This window comes from Panthera tigris, chromosome C2 (assembly GCF_018350195.1).
Source record: "Panthera tigris isolate Pti1 chromosome C2, P.tigris_Pti1_mat1.1, whole genome shotgun sequence".
NCBI lineage: Eukaryota > Metazoa > Chordata > Mammalia > Carnivora > Felidae > Panthera > Panthera tigris.
In genome coordinates, this window is record NC_056668.1 from 94,192,697 (window position 1) to 94,211,233 (window position 18,537).

At 40.8% G+C, this 18,537-nt stretch overlaps 1 protein-coding gene across 8 annotated transcripts in view; it reads left to right on the top strand.

The window, feature by feature from the left end:
- TNIK (TRAF2 and NCK interacting kinase) overlaps positions 1-14,183 on the top strand; it is a 440,791-nt gene extending 426,608 nt beyond the window's left edge. For all 8 annotated transcript variants that reach the window (XM_042998976.1, XM_042998973.1, XM_042998974.1 and 5 more), the window contains 6 exons: positions 2,260-2,394; positions 6,593-6,693; positions 8,933-9,082; positions 10,805-10,964; positions 11,212-11,351; positions 13,561-14,183. In XM_042998976.1, the coding sequence (XP_042854910.1) occupies positions 2,260-2,394; positions 6,593-6,693; positions 8,933-9,082; positions 10,805-10,964; positions 11,212-11,351; positions 13,561-13,644 (770 nt within the window). In that variant the 3' untranslated portion in view covers positions 13,645-14,183. The remainder of the gene's footprint in view (positions 1-2,259; positions 2,395-6,592; positions 6,694-8,932; positions 9,083-10,804; positions 10,965-11,211; positions 11,352-13,560) is intronic.
- The last annotated feature ends 4,354 nt before the right edge of the window (positions 14,184-18,537 follow it).

An 18,537-nucleotide genomic window follows, 5' to 3' on the forward strand; every position in this document is an offset into this window, starting at 1 on the left:
CCCACCCAGTATGAAACCACTGCACCTCTGTGCATTAGAACCACTTGAATGGATGGGAGAAGCCCAGACCAGTAGGGTCAGAATGCCTGGGAGAAGGGCCCAGGTATCAATAGCTTTCATAGTTCCTAAGTTGTTTCTAATGCGCGGCGAAGTTTGAGAACCAGGGCTCTATACTCAGCCATCATTTCACAAAGAGAAGACACAGGGCTACTGGGTTCAACCTTGAATAAAGTTTAACTCTTGAGCTGTATTTCCATTTTGAAAAACTACCTTCACTTGATGCTACAATTCCCTCTTTCTTTTGCCATTCCACAAAAGTTTCATCTCTTTTTATTCTCTCCAAATAAGACTTAACTGAGTAAATTGTTCTTGTATTATCATTCGAGTTTAATTCAATGTAGTCTTTTGTTCTTGCTAATGGCTTTCTTGACTGCTACACCGGCAAATCAAATTTAAAACCGTACAACTGTCACTCACCTACCGAAAGTGGAAATGATACCAGAAAGTTCACATTCTGGCTTCGTTATATTGTTAGTGACATATCCCCGTTCTTAAAAAACGTAACCGTCTCCTCTTATCATGAAGTGTAGATGGGGAAAGTAGAAAACGAAAATAGAAGCAAATGATTCTTAAACTGCCCTCCTTCTTGATCTGCGTTGGCACAGAAAGGAGGAAGCACTGGCCTTTCTGCCCATCCTAGCTGTTGGGATCAATTCTGGGCCTCTGTCTATAAAAAGGAATAGCAACTACACAGTGACTTCCTTCATTTATGAATGTACTCTCCTGTCAAATCCAGTGTGTAATGCTTCAATACATTTTCTTCTTCTGGAACTCCTGGGCAGCTTAGTCTGTTAAGCGTCTGACTCTTAATTTCGGCTCAGGTCATGAACTCAAGGTTCATGAGATCGAACCCAGCATTGAGCTCTGTGCTGATATCACAGAGTCTGCTTGGGATTCTCTCTCTCCCTCTCTCTCTCTCTCTCTCACTCTCTCTCTCTCTTTCTGCCCCTCCCCTACTCATGCACACAGGCTCGCTCGCTCTCTCTCTCAAAATAAATAAATACACTTAAAAAATAAAAATAATAGATAAATAAATTTTGGGGGCTCCTGGGTGGCTCAGTAGGTTGAGCAGTAGACTTAGGCTCAGGTCATGACCTCACAGTTCGTGAATTTGAGCCCTGCGTCAGGCTTACTGCTTTCATCATGGAGCCTGCTTCTGATCCTCTGCCTGCCTCTCTCTCTGCCCCTCCCCCAATTCTCTTTCTTAAAAATAAATATTTTTTTTAAAAGTTAAAAAAATAAATAAATGTTCTTCTTCTTATATATATCACATCTGTAAAATATAAAACATCTTTTGATGCCTAAGAGAAATCAAGGGAAAATAAGTACCCAAGAAGTAGAGCCCACAGGCCTAAATGTCTGATCACTTAGGAAGAGCCTCCCCAAGGCACGTGTTCTTATCTGGTACTCAGATGATCTCATAGGGTATATTAAATTTTGCTCCTTGTGTACCCCTCAACATTTTTAAGATGTTTTCTTATCACAGAATTCCTTGCCCCAGGAGCGCTTTACCAACGGGAATGTTGTATTTTCCAAGTACACATCTCATTCTCTCCTATTTTTGTTTAGTAAGTGATCCCAGAATCATAAACGTGTCCAGGGTTATCTTGTGAGCCCAGGTCGCCTTCATTAATTGTTTCTCTTGTCTCTGTATACAATTCTTTTGTTGTTGTTGTTGTTAGGTAAAATAAAACTACCACCAGCTATCATCTTTAAAGTAATAGAGGAGGGGAATAAGAAGCTCTCTGTTAACATATGTTGTTAGGTTAGAAGGTGAGGGAAAGAAGGTTATGTGCAGTCACACATAAGCATAGTAAAATGTCCAGTTATCAACGCTCCTTCGTGTAATTAGATCTAGAATGTTCTGGCACTCTGATCAACTATTCTGTTACACAGTTAGGTCTTGACACTGCCCTTTGCATTGAGAAGAGAGAGTAAGAGCAGCTTGCTCAGATAAGAAACAACCTGAAGGTAAAGACAAATTATAAAATGGTTATTTGTCCAAAACACTTGGAGGTGTTTTAATCATAAGTCTTGGCATAGGCAACACATGACGATGCTGGGGACATTGGTTATTGTGCCTTTACACCATACACAATTGTAAATAAAATAAATGAATTAAATAAAATAGAGATGGGGAAGGACTGAGAGAAAATGCTGTCATAGGGGTGTGAAATTAGAGCTCTGTTATTTCAACAGGAAAAAAGAATAAGCTACGAGTTTACTATCTTTCATGGCTAAGAAACAGAATACTACACAACGACCCAGAAGTAGAAAAGAAACAAGGCTGGATCACAGTTGGGGACTTGGAAGGCTGCATACATTACAAAGTTGGTAAGTGTCAAGACGTGGACTTGTTTACTCAATCAGAATCATTCCATTTTTTTCCAGTCAGGTATTGATGATGCATTTGTTACCAGTTTAAGATGTTGTTGGAACTTAAGGTATACTTGCATTATTTCCAAAAACATCAGATTGATCAAGTTCAAAGAGTACATTCAAAATAAAGTCCTGTGCTCCAGTTTAAACATTTATGTCCACTCCCTTCCAAATACTCATTAAAATAACAGTGAAGGAATTAAAAATGCCATAAACCCACAAGGACATGAGACCAGAAGAAGAGAGACCAGCAAACAAGAGATATCAGCAGAATCGAACAAGAACAGTTGAATGACGAGGACCTAACCTAGATGACCAGGAAATGCTGAAGTCTACATCTGCAGTGAGGAACAGCATCAACATCAATCCAACCACATAACAGAACCCAGGAAGGCCCAGGGTCTGAGGCCCCAGGTGTATCTGAGATAGAGGTGGAAGGAGGAACTGCAAATAGGATTGTTGGATGGGTGATGACCACAAGTCCTCCCCCACTGCAACAGAGGATGAGAAGTTGCCACAACCAATCTGAATTGTGGGAATACGGCATTGCCAGGAAAGACAGACAGATACACACGCACGCACACACACAGACGCACCCCTTCTAGCCCTGTTTAGCTCCCAAAATGTTGGCGACCATATTTATATTCCCAAGCAAGACTCTGAAAGATTTGGTTTTGGAGAAACTAAACAGCCGGAAAGAAAAGATGTTCAGGTACTAACATTTGAAGTGCCATGAAAAAGCTTGCTATCTAACCACCCACACATGAAGCCTGGCAGTGAGTAAGCCCACTACCTGATGTGGGGACATCCGCTAACAGGAAGGAAAATTAAACAGAAAGAAAGGACGGTAGACAAAACAAAGATAATGAGGAGTGAAAAAAATTTTAAAGAAACTTTAATAACCTCAGGGAAATTAGAAAAACTCTTTCCGGAACAGAAGCATAAGGATCATTAAACAGAACATTGGAGCAGGGTCAGGGGAGGTCATTCAGAGACCAAGAAAAAATCTTAGAGATTAAAATATGCTGGTAGGGATAAAAAGTGTAAGAAATGTATCGGAAGATAAAGATGAGAGGTCTCCTAGAAAGCAGGACATAAAGAACGGGCAAGAAAAGGTAAGAAAGTAAAAGGATCAATCCAAGTGCTTCATGAGTAACATGAGTTACCCAAGTAACATGAGTTTTAAGAAAAAGAAAAGAAATGGAAAGGGAGGAAAGTATCAAAAAAGAAATATAAGAAAATTTCTAGAATAAGGACTTGAAATCCCAAATTTAAAAGATTCACATAAGGTCACCTGGGTGGCTCAGTTGGTTAACCATCTGACTTCAGCTCAGATCATGATCTCACAGTTTGTGAGTTCAAGCCCCACGTCAGGCTCTGTGCTGACAGCTCAGAGCCTGGAGCCTGATTCAGAGTCTGTGTCTCCCTCTATCTCTGCCTCTCCCCTGCTCGAGCAACTCACTCTGTCTCTCGCTCTCTATATCTCTCTCCCTCTCTCTCTCAAAATTAAATAAACATTAACAAATTTTTTTTTAAAGGATTCACTGAGTACCTGGTATAGTGAATGAAAAAAAAGATTCACAGGCAGATATATTAACATGGCATTTCAGTACCCAGGAAATGAGGAGGTCCTTAAAGCTTCCAGATTATAATTAAAAAATAAATAGTTTATATATAATAGGCACAGAATTAGGTGACTTGAGATTTAGCAGCAATACTAGAAGATGGAACAAAGCCTTCAACTGGTATTTTATAAACCATCTGTATTAAATAGGGTTCTCCAGAGAAACAGAACTAATAGGATACACACGTACACACACGTGTATATATATATATATATATATATATATATATATGTATATATATAAAGAGGTATATAAATATAAACATATATACACAAGTATGTATGTGTGTATATATGTGTATATGTGTGTGTGTGTGTATATATGTGTATATGTATATATATATATATATATATATAGAGAGAGAGAGAGAGAGAGAGAGAGAGAGAGAGGTTTATTATAAGAAATTGCCTCACACAATTATGGAGGCTGAGAAGTCCCAAGATCTGTAGTCAGCAATCTGGAGACCCAGGAGAGCCAGTGTGTAAATCCCAATCTGAAGTCTGGAACAGACCAGTTTCCCAGCTCAATAGTCAGACAGGAGGTGTCCTCTCACTCAATCTTTTTATTCTATTGAGGTCTGTAATTGATTGGATGAGGCACATCCATATTGGGAGAACAGCCTGGTTTATTCAGTGTACCCACTCAGATGTTGATATGATTCAGAAAAACCCTCACAGACACACCCAGAACAATGTTTGGCCAAATATCCGGGTACTTTGTGGCCAGTCAGGTTGACACATAGAACTTAACCACCATGCCATCAAACTGCCAGTCAATTTTGAATGTTGCATGAAGACACCTTCAGATGTGCAGGTTCTCCAAACATTTATGTTCCATACCCTATTTCTCAGGAAACTACTGACCGATGCATTCCACCAAAATAAAGGAATAAACCTAGGAATCCAGGTAAAAGGTGAAGAAAATACCCAGAATGAGGGGGAAAGAAATTTAGATGACAACTCTACAGAGGCCTAGAGAGGAGTCAGTCCAAGCAGAGTAGAACAAGGAGCATTCCAAAAGGGATGCCTCCAGGAAAAATAAAATGTGACTAATAGATTCCCTGCCATGTTTGACTGTACCGAAGGCCTTTACAGTACCAGCAGAAAGTCTCCGTGGTCAGAGATAGATACACAGACAATAAGGAAGTGGGAAAAAATGACGGAAAACCAAAAAGGAAATGTGGTTGTGGCATACTATTATGTGTTAGCTGTGAACAATAATAATTTCAACATGGGATCTTGATTTCACCAAAAATTTAAAATATAACTGTATCACTGGTGTGGGTGAGGAAGAAATGTGTATGTTTGAGAGAGAGAAGTGCAGAGAGGAGACAGTTCTAATCAACTAAATCCTTTCCATACTCTCAAATCGATAGATAATATCTATAATGAAAAAAATCAGTAAAATTATAAATATGTTATTTAGAAATATGGAAATAAGTGGCTGAAGAAGTAGTTGAAAGTATATTAAAGACAGAATATGTAAACAGAAGGGAGAGCTCAGAGAGCAAGAATTAAGTTCGTTGCCCTGGGCTGTCCAGTTTCTTTAGGACACAAGTATTCTGTTCATCCAGGTATTCAATAAAGTAAATAACTGCTGACTGTGTTAGCCTATTCAGGTTGCTACCGCAGAATATCATGAACAATAAGAGTCTATTTCTCACAATTCTGGAGACTGGGAAGTCCAAGATCAAGGTGCTGGTAGACTCAGGGTCTGGTGAGGGCCTGCTTCCTCATTCATAGACAGCTGTCTTTTCACCACAACCTCATGTAGTGTCTGGAGAGAGGGATCTTTCTAGGGCCTTTTTTTATAAAGGCACTCATCACTTATAAATTCCTAATAATTGGAATTCAAATTTGAATAATAAGCAAATGGCACACTTTATGTCTCTACCCATTTGCTAATTTTTCTACCATTTGGCCATACCAGCTCTCAGCATCTTCCGTGTGGGTGACTATGAAAGCCAGGCAAGGGAACAGGAAGGCTATTATGCAGATTCTTCTTACAATGAGTAATTCACATCTAGACCTAGTGATTAAAGAGAGTCCTAAGCCTTCAGATGAAGAGCTTTCAGTGTAAAGCCAAAGACCCCAAGCATCTGCAGACCGAGTACTTTAAAGAAAGTTCAGGGGCACCTGGGTGGCTCAGTTGGTTGAGTGTCCGACTTCAGCTCAGGTCATGATCTCGCAGTTCATGAGTTCGAGCCCCGCATCAGGCTCTGTGCTGACAGCTTGCTCAGAGCCTGGAGCCTGCTTCAGATTCTGTGTCTCCCCCTCTCTCTGCCCCTCTCATGCTTATGCTCACTCGCTCGCTCTCTCTCTCTCTCTCAATAATAAATAAATGCTTAAAAAAAAAATTTAAAAAGAAAAAAATAAAGAAAGTTCAATCTGTATCTATGAGCAAATCTCACACCAAGAGCATCACCCTCAATTATAATGTATACTCCCATATCGTGGCTTACGCAGTCAGTAATGCAAAAACCTGAATAAGTTGATATACTCTTTTAATTCATAGTTTTTCTATTACAGTTAAATATGAAAGGATTAAATTCCTAGTGATTGCCTTAAAGAATGCTGTGGAGATATATGCTTGGGCTCCGAAACCGTATCATAAGTTCATGGCATTTAAGGTAAGTGGGCATGTGATTATCTAAAGAAGGGATTTTTTAGATTTTGGGTTCCTACCAGTTAACAAAGTGATCTGTCTCACACATCGACCAGTACCAATTTTTTTATATATAATAAACCCCTTTTAAAAGTATAGGAACTCTTATATAGATTTATTATTCCAAAACCAAAGACTAAGCACCAATCAATGCTATAGAGTTAGTCAAATTAAAATTAACTGGGAGGTGGGGGGATAGATGAAAGGGGGAAAAACTGGGGTGTGCCCTCCCTCATTTCAGGTCTATAAATCATCATCTCCTAGGGACATTTAGTATGGGATGGTTACTGAGCAAAGCATTAGTTGTGATATTAGGCAATGAACTTCATTATTAAGCCACCTAACTAGGGTGCTCTCTGATATGTCATCTGAAAAAGGCAGACCAATGGCAGCACCAAATCTCAAGGATGAACCATGTCTCCAAATCTTCTCATCCTTATAAGCCTTTTGGGGTAAAATCCCTAAAACTCACATAATGAGCATATATCCCCAATGTTACCGGACTTCTCTGAAATGAATACTGAATGTGGTTACATACAAATGGCTTGGTTTCTCTGCATTCTGCTTTTCGTTTTTGACCTTATCTGAGTCTGTACCCACCATGGTTGGATCAGTCTTCATGGCACTCAGTAAGGGTGTGATGAGGATATGCTAGCGTTGTGGACTCCAGCTCGTGAAAGCTGACCCCTCCCCCCAGATGCTGGAAGGACCAGTACTTGCTAGCACTCTGGTGTTTACAGAGCTGCAGAGTCTATCCACAGCCCACGTGAATTAATCTTCTGCTCCTTGTCTCTGTCTGCCTGTGTCTCTCACTTTCTTTATAGCGCATTGGCCCTCACTTTTTCTCCCCATCCTTGTGACTGTTGTCTCCCTTTGACCCTTTATGTACTCTTTCTTGCCACTTATGCCATGTAAGGGCAGAAGCTGCCTTGGAAACATTAGGAGGCACCCTTTGGGGCGGAATCACCCCACTCCTGTTCCGTTAGTGCAAGGGGCTCGTTTGCGAGGTGCTCAGGAAGGCAGGTACATCAAAGGAAATAGGCTCCCCTCCACTTTCATGGAGAGAAATTTTTGGAATGTATTAAGTTAGTAATAACACTTAAGGGATAACTCCTAACTAAGCCGGAGCAATGCTGCTGTTCTGCCAAAATCTCTGTCCATGAACGCTTTTCAAAGTTCCCATTCCCAGTCAGGTTGGGAAGTTACTGCTGTTGGTTTACCAGCCAAAATGCCACCTGTGGCACCGAGCCCGTAAGGAGGCCAGTGCAAAGACAAGGACTGGAGCAGGGAGGACTGGAGCTGGCAGGAGATGAGGCCAGGGCCTCCCCTAGTCAGAGACTCCTTTAGCAAAAGATGAAGAAAGGGCGCTCCGTTTGGGTGGCGATGGCCATAAAGCTGAGGCACTTGTGGTTTCACAAAGTCTCTCCCAGATGTCAAGACCCAATAAAGGTTGGCTGTGCAGGAATAATGGCAAAAGAAAACAGAGGAATGCTTGACGGCTTGTTGGGGCTTGGGCTCTGGATTCAAACACATGGGACCTTGATAAACTTGGCTGGAGCTCTCTTTTTTCCTTCCTAGTTAAGCCCAACTAGCCAACATAAGTCATGAGTCTTATGATGTTCCAGCCTCCCCCGCCTTCTCTATTGCCCAAACCTAAGTCTCAGATGTCAACAGTAAGTTTAAAGAAGGTGCCAGTCTGATGCTCACTCACTCACTGAGGGAAAACCAGAACCAGAGCATGCCCATTAATCCTCAACAGACTAGGCACAGAGCTGCCCAGCTGTCTACCCCAGGCTATCTCTGAAAGGGTAACGGCCATGCCTGGGCCCGGCTGTTCCATGGGGAGTAAAGGAGCCAGAGAGAAGTGACTGTACCTTCCCCAGAGGGAAAAGGCCAGAAATAAACAGGAAGAAACAGCAGCACCCAGATGCCAAGTTTTAAAGTATAATGACACTGTCAAAACTGACAATGGTAAACCACTTCTCTTCCCTAGAGGACAAGGGGTAGAGACGGGGGCACAAAAGGATGTTAGACCCTTCCTCCTAGAGCCAGAATATGAATAGACCTAAAGCTGAAAGAGGGATCTCTGGGACTTTCAGTGTAAGAAAATCAGATACTAACTTCCACCAGGCTTTGGCTAAAAGAAAACAATTTTCAGATAACCTCTTTGAACGATGTGGACACTCATGGGGTGCTTTTTAAAGTCTTTTGCAGATCTCCAGCACAAGCCACTGCTTGTTGATCTCACGGTAGAAGAAGGTCAAAGATTAAAGGTTATTTTTGGTTCACACACTGGTTTCCATGTAATTGATGTTGATTCAGGAAACTCTTATGATATCTACATCCCATCTCATGTAAGTTCCTGGGAGCCCGCTGTCCAGGTTCTGTGTACAACAACATGCATGCGGAAAGAGATTTGCTCTTGCACATTTTTAGCGGAAGTCCTGCTAATTTTTACTAATCGGTAAAGCAGATGGACTTTTAGCCTCCACTGAATAGACAATGCTTTTAATACACAAAACATGTGAATTTCATTTTTATGACTGCTTGAAACTGAGTAACACATAACAGCAATTCTTTGCCATGTATTAGACATGTCGTCTCGTTGGACTTTAGATGAAAATGCATATGATATTTTTCCTTCAGGGGCATAAATTGTGTTTTTGAAGCAAAAGTGTAGTAGATGAGTTCCTAGTTTCAGTTTTTGAAGGGAGATGGGCTCATTTTACATGGGAAGTCAGTGGCCCCTTTGTGCTATCTTTGTTGCTCTCTTCAACTTGAGGGGAGCGTCGTATAGAGGAATCAGACACTGGAGTGCATCCCTGGCATTAGCATGTACTCATTGTGCAGTAATGGGCACATTAGACAGTCCCTCCAAGCCTTGACTTCCGTATCTGTAAAACGGGGATTAAAGGACCTATTCCAGAGGGTTATCGTCAGCATTAAATGAGGCAATACCTCTAAGGTACTTGCCATAAGCCCCTGCAAATTGTAGTATTAATATTGCTATACTGACACATTGCCCCAAACCTGACTTTTAAACAGAAATGCCACACATGGTTCCACTTATTAGGATTGGTGCGGTGCAAGTTGTGTTTCCTGTACGTAATCCCAAGGCTAACGTACCATAGACGCTGTCAGGAAAGTCTGAGGCCTGATCTGTTGCTGATTGGTATTTTGAGAGTTTAAAGACTTTACTGCAAAGAAGCACAACAATTGAAAAAAGTTGTTTCAGTGCCTAATGCGCACACGCTGCCTCACACACACGCACGCAGCGTTCATTGCTGTGTCAGAGCTTTTCACAACAGGTATGTGCAAATGCACACAGGACTCACAGCTCATGTTCTCAGTGAGGTGACTGGGGCCTCACTGTGAGCATCCTTGATCCTCTCATCTACCCAGCCAGGCAACTACTGGACCACCATGACATCTCGGCTAGGGGAATTTTTTTTCTAAACAAGCCATTAATTTGCATTATGTAGGCACCCAGAAAAACATTCTGTGTTGTATGCTCATAGCCTATTTGTAGGCGTCTGTTTGGGTCCCACCCTTTGACCCCATTTAGGCTGTTCCCATTAGATTCAGTTGATTTTCATTCCCCTCATCTTTTTTAGAAGTAGATGGAAAACACATGAGTTTTAATGTCCATGAGACAGGAGCTCAAATCCCAATTCTACCACCAAATATCAGTGCAACTACGATCAATTTACATAACCCCTCTGACATGCAGGTGCCTCATCCAAAAAGATATCTACCACAGGGAGCTGTCCTAAGGACTAGGAATTATGCATGTAAGGAGCCCAGTGCTTGGCACATAGTAGGTGTTCCATAGTTGTAGTCGTTTGTTTTAGGAACAAGTGAATTGGATTCTCGACCTAGTGCCGAAGTTTGTATTTGTATGCTGGGGTATCTGACAGATCAGTGGTTAAATTAAGCAAAGCAGGGCAAAATGTCAGTCTCTAGAATGAAAATGGGGGTGGGGGAGGGATCCTTTTGTACAATTCTTAGAGATTAATAGTCAGGGTGCTGTCTTATTTTTTAAAAAGAATAATACCTGGCCTTTCTTTGTCTCCTAGATTCAGGGCAATATCACTCCTCATGCCATTGTCATCTTGCCTAAAACAGATGGAATGGAAATGCTTGTTTGCTATGAGGATGAGGGGGTGTATGTAAACACCTATGGCCGGATAACTAAGGATGTGGTGCTCCAATGGGGAGAAATGCCCACGTCTGTGGGTAGGTTAACCATTCCTTATCTCCTTCAGCAGTTACACCCCCCAAATGAAACGAAAGTCAAGAAATGTGAAACAACCATTTGATCCCACAAAAAAAAAAAAAAAAGTCTGTGAATAACACTTGTAAGACTTGCTTTGTCTGTTTATCTCAAGTCGTTTGTCATTTTTGTGGTTAAGATGTGAACAGATGCTGTGAGTTATTGCCCATCTAATGTTTTTAATGCAGTTTTGGAAATTCCTTTTGACAGCCTACATTCATTCCAATCAGATAATGGGCTGGGGCGAGAAAGCTATTGAGATCCGGTCAGTGGAAACAGGACATTTGGATGGAGTATTTATGCATAAGCGAGCTCAAAGGTTAAAGTTTCTATGTGAAAGAAATGATAAGGTAAATCCGTTTCAACATTTGCATTAGTGTTTGCATTTTAAGAGACCACCAGGTACCTGTGAAACCTTCATTTTCCTTTATACTGATTTGAATCACATCTGTGTTAAACAATCAATATTATCTTCAAATGGCATTATTTGGTTTGATTCACGTGAACCCTCAAAATATAGTATTCACATATTAAAAAAGACATTAAAACTTCCAAAAATTTCTTGTAAACCCATAGTAACTTTTGTGGCCCACAGGCCTTGCGATGACTCAGCAGACATCCCAAATTCTCCCAAGCACTTGGGAGGCTTGGCCCATCGTTAATCATTCACACAGGGTCAACTTCACACTCCACTTTTAGACGTGTCACAAAGTCACCATGAGAACCTAACCCATCACATTATATCCACTTTTAAATATAAAACATTGGACATATAGAAATATAAACTTTCAAAAATTGTCACCCATTCCTTAACAAATGCACCATCACAAACTCAACTAGTGCCATGTCCTGTGTCATTCCAGCCATGTTTCTTCCAAAGTGTCATAGGGGGACTGTTTTGCAGTGAAATTGGTGGGGTCCGTCTGGCATGATCAGTGGCCTCAGAAGGGTATTCTTCGGCAACACTGCTTCTCCTTTGCCCTCCGTGTAGACCAACCCAAAGTGTTTAGTGTTAGTAGCTAAGCTGTGCTCATTTGTGAATTCATCCTTTGTGACTATGGCCAACTTAGAAATGCTGTCCCCCAAACAGCAGGAATAAACACTTGTAGTAAAGAATGTGATGGATTGAACAGATGTACATCTCTTGGTCCGCCCTAGCACGCCAGAGGCCTGATTGGTCTTAGTCCAACCCTGGGAGTGTGAGTCTAGACTATATCCAACCCTGGCCAACTACTCTGACCTGGTGTGGTCTGGATAGACAGTAGCTGTGGGTGGCACGGGTGGTTCCAGGGCCTTACCAGAGTATGCCAGGAAGCAGACCTGACCCCTGGCAAAACTCCAGCCCCAATCCAGTCTCTGGGGATCATAAGACTAGGAGTGATCTGGGCATAGACCACCACACTCAAGTTCATAGAAGACCAACCCCAGCAAGCCGATTTCAAGCCATGCCCATGCCCTCAGGAGCCGGCTGGGACCACACCAGTATCTGGGGCCCAAGGTTTAGAGCCGAGGGTGCACACAACCTGGAGAGAACAGCAGCCCTTTCTTTCCCCCATTGTGTTTCCATGGGTCCTCTGTGCTTCCACATTTTGATTCATTGACCCTAACAGTAGCTGTACTTACATACGTAGCTTTAGCTGAATGCCAAGCATTTCCACAGAACTTTGTAAGAAGTCGTTGTTGGGAGAGACAACATTCTTCTGAAGGAGTTGTGGAAATGAGGTAGCAGAGACTTTACACTAGTGACAAAAGTAAATGCCTTGGACCAAAGTTTGGCATTGGCTGATTGAAGGGCTAGGCCACAGCCCAGAATAGTATTTAGCTCGGGCAGTGGTTCACTGACATTCAAACAAGCAATAACCCAAATTTTGCTCACTTCTCTTAGTTGTTTGATAAAATGATTTCACAGACCCAGACCTAATGGACTGTGGTTCTATTAATGCCATTATCTCCTAGGATATGCCTGCACCAGCTGACAAGCCAAGAGTTAACTTTTGGCATACCAAATGAATAGGCATTAAACACCTTATCCTATCTGATGACATAATTTTTTTTCGTAACTTTAAAAATTGAGAACTGAGGTTGTATAGTAGTCAGTTGACCCCAAAATCCCCCCCCCCCACTGACTTTGGGAATTTGAAAAGATTCTCTTCAGTCCCAAAGTCTGCCCTCTTGTCAGTATGGGAGAAAGCCTCTATGGCTTTCCAGAAATTAACAAAAGACCTGTTGTGTCCTAGGCCAGAAGTCTAGCACATTCCTAGCACGAAACTCCCTTTTAAAACATAAGCATCCTAAGGGATGTTGCAAATCAATATATAGCCCCTCCCATGTTCCCAAAGGCCAGTACCACAATAAGTAATAGTAACATCATAGTAATAAAGTCAGGAGTGTTTACAGAGGATGCACTGTATTAAAAGGCACTTTATAAACACCAGCCATTGAGTCTTAAGAGCTGACACATGGCAAGGATAGAACATGTGAGAGAAAATGGATGGACGGTTGAAGAAAAGAGGAAAAGAAACCATGCAGTTGAACTAACTTCTTTTTAATTTCAAACAGGTATTTTTTGCATCCGTGCGATCTGGAGGAAGTAGCCAAGTGTTTTTCATGACCCTCAACAGAAATTCCATGATGAACTGGTAACAGAAGAGCACTTGGCACTTATCTTCATGGCGTTATTTCTAATTAAAAAGAACATAACTCATGTGGACTTATGCCAGTCTAGAGGCAGAATCAGAAGGCTTGGTTGAACATCCCGCTTTCCCCTTTTCCTCTCTCTCTGCCTGTCCCAGTACAGCCCACAGTCCATCTTTCAGTGTTGCAGCCTGGTTGAGAAGGAGAGAAAAAGGTGGCAGGAATTTCCAGGAGATCCCCAAGAATGCTGCGTTGTCTGTGGACAGAGATGGACCATGGTGCCCTTCGGAGTTAGGGATAGAAACAAATATTGTGTGCTCTTATGATTCAGCTGTGTTATGGTGGATTTTGAGTTTTGTTTTGTTTTGTTTTGTTACCTTTTTTCTTTACCCCCTTACTTTGTAAGAATGGGGAGAGAATGCATACCGAGAAAACGAGTCTGTTTTTTAATTCCTTCTGCCTGCTAGCTTTAAGTATACGAGATGTTGTAAAATTTCCAATTTCAAATGGTGAGAGACAGCACAATAAATGTACCTTATCTCCTTACACTGAAGGCCATAATTGCATAGTGGGGTAATTTTAGAACTCTTTTGCCTTCACCAACCCAAAAGGTTGCTTTTTGATAGCAACTGGCTAATGAATTTTTAAGAGAAGAAAAATACTAGTTTTCTCCTCTTTGGGGAAATAGATTTTAAATGGCTAAACTACTAGCCTTAGACTAATAAAATCAACTACCATTTTTGTGAGTCTGACAGGTCCTGTTTTTATATGGCCCTGTACAGAATGGAATGTGTGGAATGGGATAGTAGTGCCATTGAGTCGAGTTGGCTCTAACGATTGAGGGACTCCGTAACACAACTTTCCCTCAGCTATTATGCAACAGATCAGGGCAAAAGATGGGATGACTGTTGGGGTCAGACAAAAAGAGCTTCTGGGAAACAAGCTAAAAAAATGTGTGTGTATATATATATATATATACATGTATGTATGTATATACACACACACACACATATATATATACATATATATATATATGTATATATATATATACACATTCTTTTTTTTAATGCATAAAGCCTCCACCTAGGAGGTCATTTGCTTTGGGCTTCATTAGGAGGGAGACTTTGTCGAGTTCTTTCTGGGAATTGGGGAGTGAATGACATCCAAGCCCTGGTCATTCCCAGCTTTCTCCTGAGGGTGCCACTTTCTGAAAATGAAAACTATGACTGAAAAAAAATAATAACAATAAATGTTTCTGAGCTGCCTGTGTTCTCTCTGGGTTGGTGAGAGAAGGGACAAGACTACCAAGCCTGCCTGAGACACAGCGGGCACCATTGGTTCAGAGTTGATAGAACTTAAAAACAAGGCTTTGGCCAAATTTCTGAGACCCTAATCATTTTACCTTCCTCCAAATTACCCAACATACGGTAAACAACATTTGTGCAGAGATATGTATGTATTTAGTTCAGGTTGACTTGTGTCCTTATAAACTCTTACTCGGATGATTTGAACTTTTACGTGACTGTCTGGGTTTTTTTTTTTCCAAAGCTACAAGCATGGCCGCCTGTGGTATCGAGGTGTTGCAAAACGATCTGTGTTGCGCTTCCTGTTTTAACCTACCTCGTTTTGTTTGTTTTGTTTCACTGTTCATCACAGCAGTGTTATCTCCAGGAGACATATAGAGAGCTCAACTGGCAATCTCAGGTGTATTTAATATTTTTTTAAACAAAACAGTAGTTGACCAAATTGTTCTTCTGGAAAAATTAAAAAAAAAAAAAAATCCAACAACAACAAAAACAAATGTGGCTTATTTCTGAAGAAAACAATTAATGTAAACAGATTGTCTTTTTAAAGTCTGTGATCCTACTGATTTTGCCTAAATACATTAGCAGCTGATGTACTATTAATGAGAACGAAATACACGTTAGGAAAATGGAGCCATCTCAATCTGGTGGTTTAGGCAAACAGGGTAAGGGCATGGGGAATTATTCCAGTTTCTGAAGTAAATGATTCTTCCCCTCCTGTAAAGGTGGTTATCATTTGCATTTATTCTAAACAGGTAACACACAAGAATGGAATTGAGGATTATCTTCAGGTGATCACCAAGATGTCCTCACCATGGTCCCTTTAGCTCTCAAAAGCAATGAAATCCCCCCTGTTCTCATTTTTACTGCTGTGGTTCTGCTGCTGAACAATCTATCTTCACAAATTCCATGCAACAAATTCAGCAATAACTTTGTGGATTGAATTTAACAACTACTGTAATTGGATGCCAACGTGGACAAAATATATTGATTTGGGTCTCACCCCCAAATGCGATTGCCACCAGCTCTTTATATTGCTGCTGTGGTATTTTGAACCAGAAGCTTCTTTAAATTATGTTGCAAACTGATCTTTGTTTTTATGTTATGTTTTGTTTTTATTTCTAAGTGATGAGTTTGAAACACACAGCTTTAAATGATTTTTTTATTGTGGGATTTTGGGTACAGTTAAGAAATAAAAGGGAATCATTGTGTTTAAACATAAGGTAGTTTGTGAATGTATTTTTTAAAATCTAGAGTCATTGAAACAAAAACTCATAAAACAATATTAATGCAGTCTTGTTTACAGTATGTACAGTGACATAACATAGAACATGAGCTTTTTCTGGTGCCAACAACAATAAAACACAGACGTTAAACATCAAGCCATGCCTTCTATATTTTTGTACAAATATTTTACACTGAGTACAAGGCAAAACTAAATTTAAAAGGTCCCCTACCAAAGCTGTGTTTCTTAACAGATACCTAAATCACTCCTGGAAGCTTTTATCTTCAAGAATATATTTTCTTCCATCAGGACAGGCCGTAGCCCTGACCCGTGGAGACCCAGTGTGCCATGCGGAGTATTTCAGACTATTGTTCTCATGGCTCATAATAATCCTCAGCTTTCTGGTTTGTTTTCTTCCCCCCGCCCCGCCCCCGCCTCCTTTTTTGCCCCATTTTTCCCCCTTTCTTTTTTCTTTTTTTTTGGGGGGGGGGGTGGATTGTGCTTTTCATTCATGTTAATTCCATTTTAATAAAAATTTCTTTACTTTTGAAACCAGTTAGTTTCCGTTTTTAGTTTTAGTTCTTCCCATAGGGGATTTTGTCAGTAGAATTGGCTCGTCTTATTTTTCTTTTACAAAGAGAAACTGAGCCTTCCCCCCAGAGTAAGTTTCACTAGAGCTTTTTGGTTCTTGTTGCTCTAAATTGATAATCATGCATAAATCCACTGAGCCTGCCCGTGTCATAGTCTTGACCCAGGTTCTAGCAGGTGGCCATCATTCTAGGGTGCCAGTCCGGGGAACCGTAGTATGGATTCCTGCTTCCAGTGGGTGGTAGAAACAGATGACCACTAGGATCTCGGTTCAAATGGTGAGAGTCCTCCCAAGGCCAGTTGCACTCCGACCACTGCCAGTGCACACAAGATAAATGAAGACAGCTTGCACCAAGTTCCACATAAAATTTATGGTTCTGTTTATATACACCTCGTGATTTTTCTTGAAGACTTTTAAACGATGCTTCAAGACCCAGAGCTGCTTCACCAGTATAGATGATGGTACAGATGAAATCCCACAAGGCCACTTGGACAGGAATCCCATTTTTCTTAACACAATGGCATCGCTTTCTAAGGTACACTTCTTGCATACTTGGCATCCAGCACATGTTTTTCCAAAGCATCTTCGTTCCTGGTTGTCAAGACCTACTAACAGTTTTCTGTCTGCTCTTGTGACTCATCGGTAATTGGTGTCTCTGGTCCCTCATGTGCGGTAGATTAGAAAGAGATGCGAGATTCAGGTCAGAGCCCTTTTGGTTTTGTCCATTGCCAGACAAAGAAGTGCCTGAAGCCTGACCTCCCATTCCATGAAGTTAAAAAAAAATTTTTTTTCTCTACTATTATGTGTACCAGTTCCCGTCACTGTATTCTTGAAATGTGAAAGAGCTCTTTGTGTTACTAGTGTGTGCTGTCTTTGAAAGTCCGCTTGAACAGGCATCACTTGTATTTGTGCTGATTGCTTTAAGATGGAAGATGTGCCACATTATTTTTAGGAAAGAAAATAAAACTCTTTAACCCAATGGAGGAGAACAGAATATCCACAATACACTGATAACAATTCTGAATCATCTTATCAAGCCCCTGATATTCCAAAATCCTTTTCTGAAAGTATGTTCTGGCCATCTCAACAGTTTCTGTGAATTATTAATTACCTTTTAATTCACGCCTCACAAATTTCAATCTCACCAAATCAAACAAAGCACAACAAACCAATCTATAACTGGCTTCTCCCTTGAAACTACATAGTTACAACATAAAACCCAAAAGTCTAAATGTGATTTCACTTACCAGCCAATATTTCTCAAATGCCACTACATTTTGGCTCTGATCAGCATAGTGGCATCAGAAATCCAAAGGTGTGCTGTGCTTTCATGGGTCTCAAAATGGTATAAACTGAGCTCTTTTCAGAAGCCTCAGCAAAGAAGAAAATCCCTTGAGAACTTTCAGGTTCAAAACCGACCATTTGTACATTTCTACTAAGCATTTTCTAGTGTTGTTTGATTTTCATGCCGTCTCATTCTTGTGGGAATTTTTCCACAGACGACTAGAATATTTTTTAAAAAATGCAGTGTTAAACAGTATGAGACCATAACTCTCTGCTGTGAACTTTATCCTTCCAGGCCTGCCATTTCAGGAAGTGCCCGAATGCACCAAAACTAGAATCCCCATAAAAGCATTTTTTGAAACAAAAATCCCTGGATATGTTTTTGAGATATTTTAAATCTGGATCAAAATCTTAGACTCTGTGTCCATGAGGCCAAACATTTGGATGAAGACTGAAAACACACACACACACACACACACACACACAGTTAAAAATAGAAA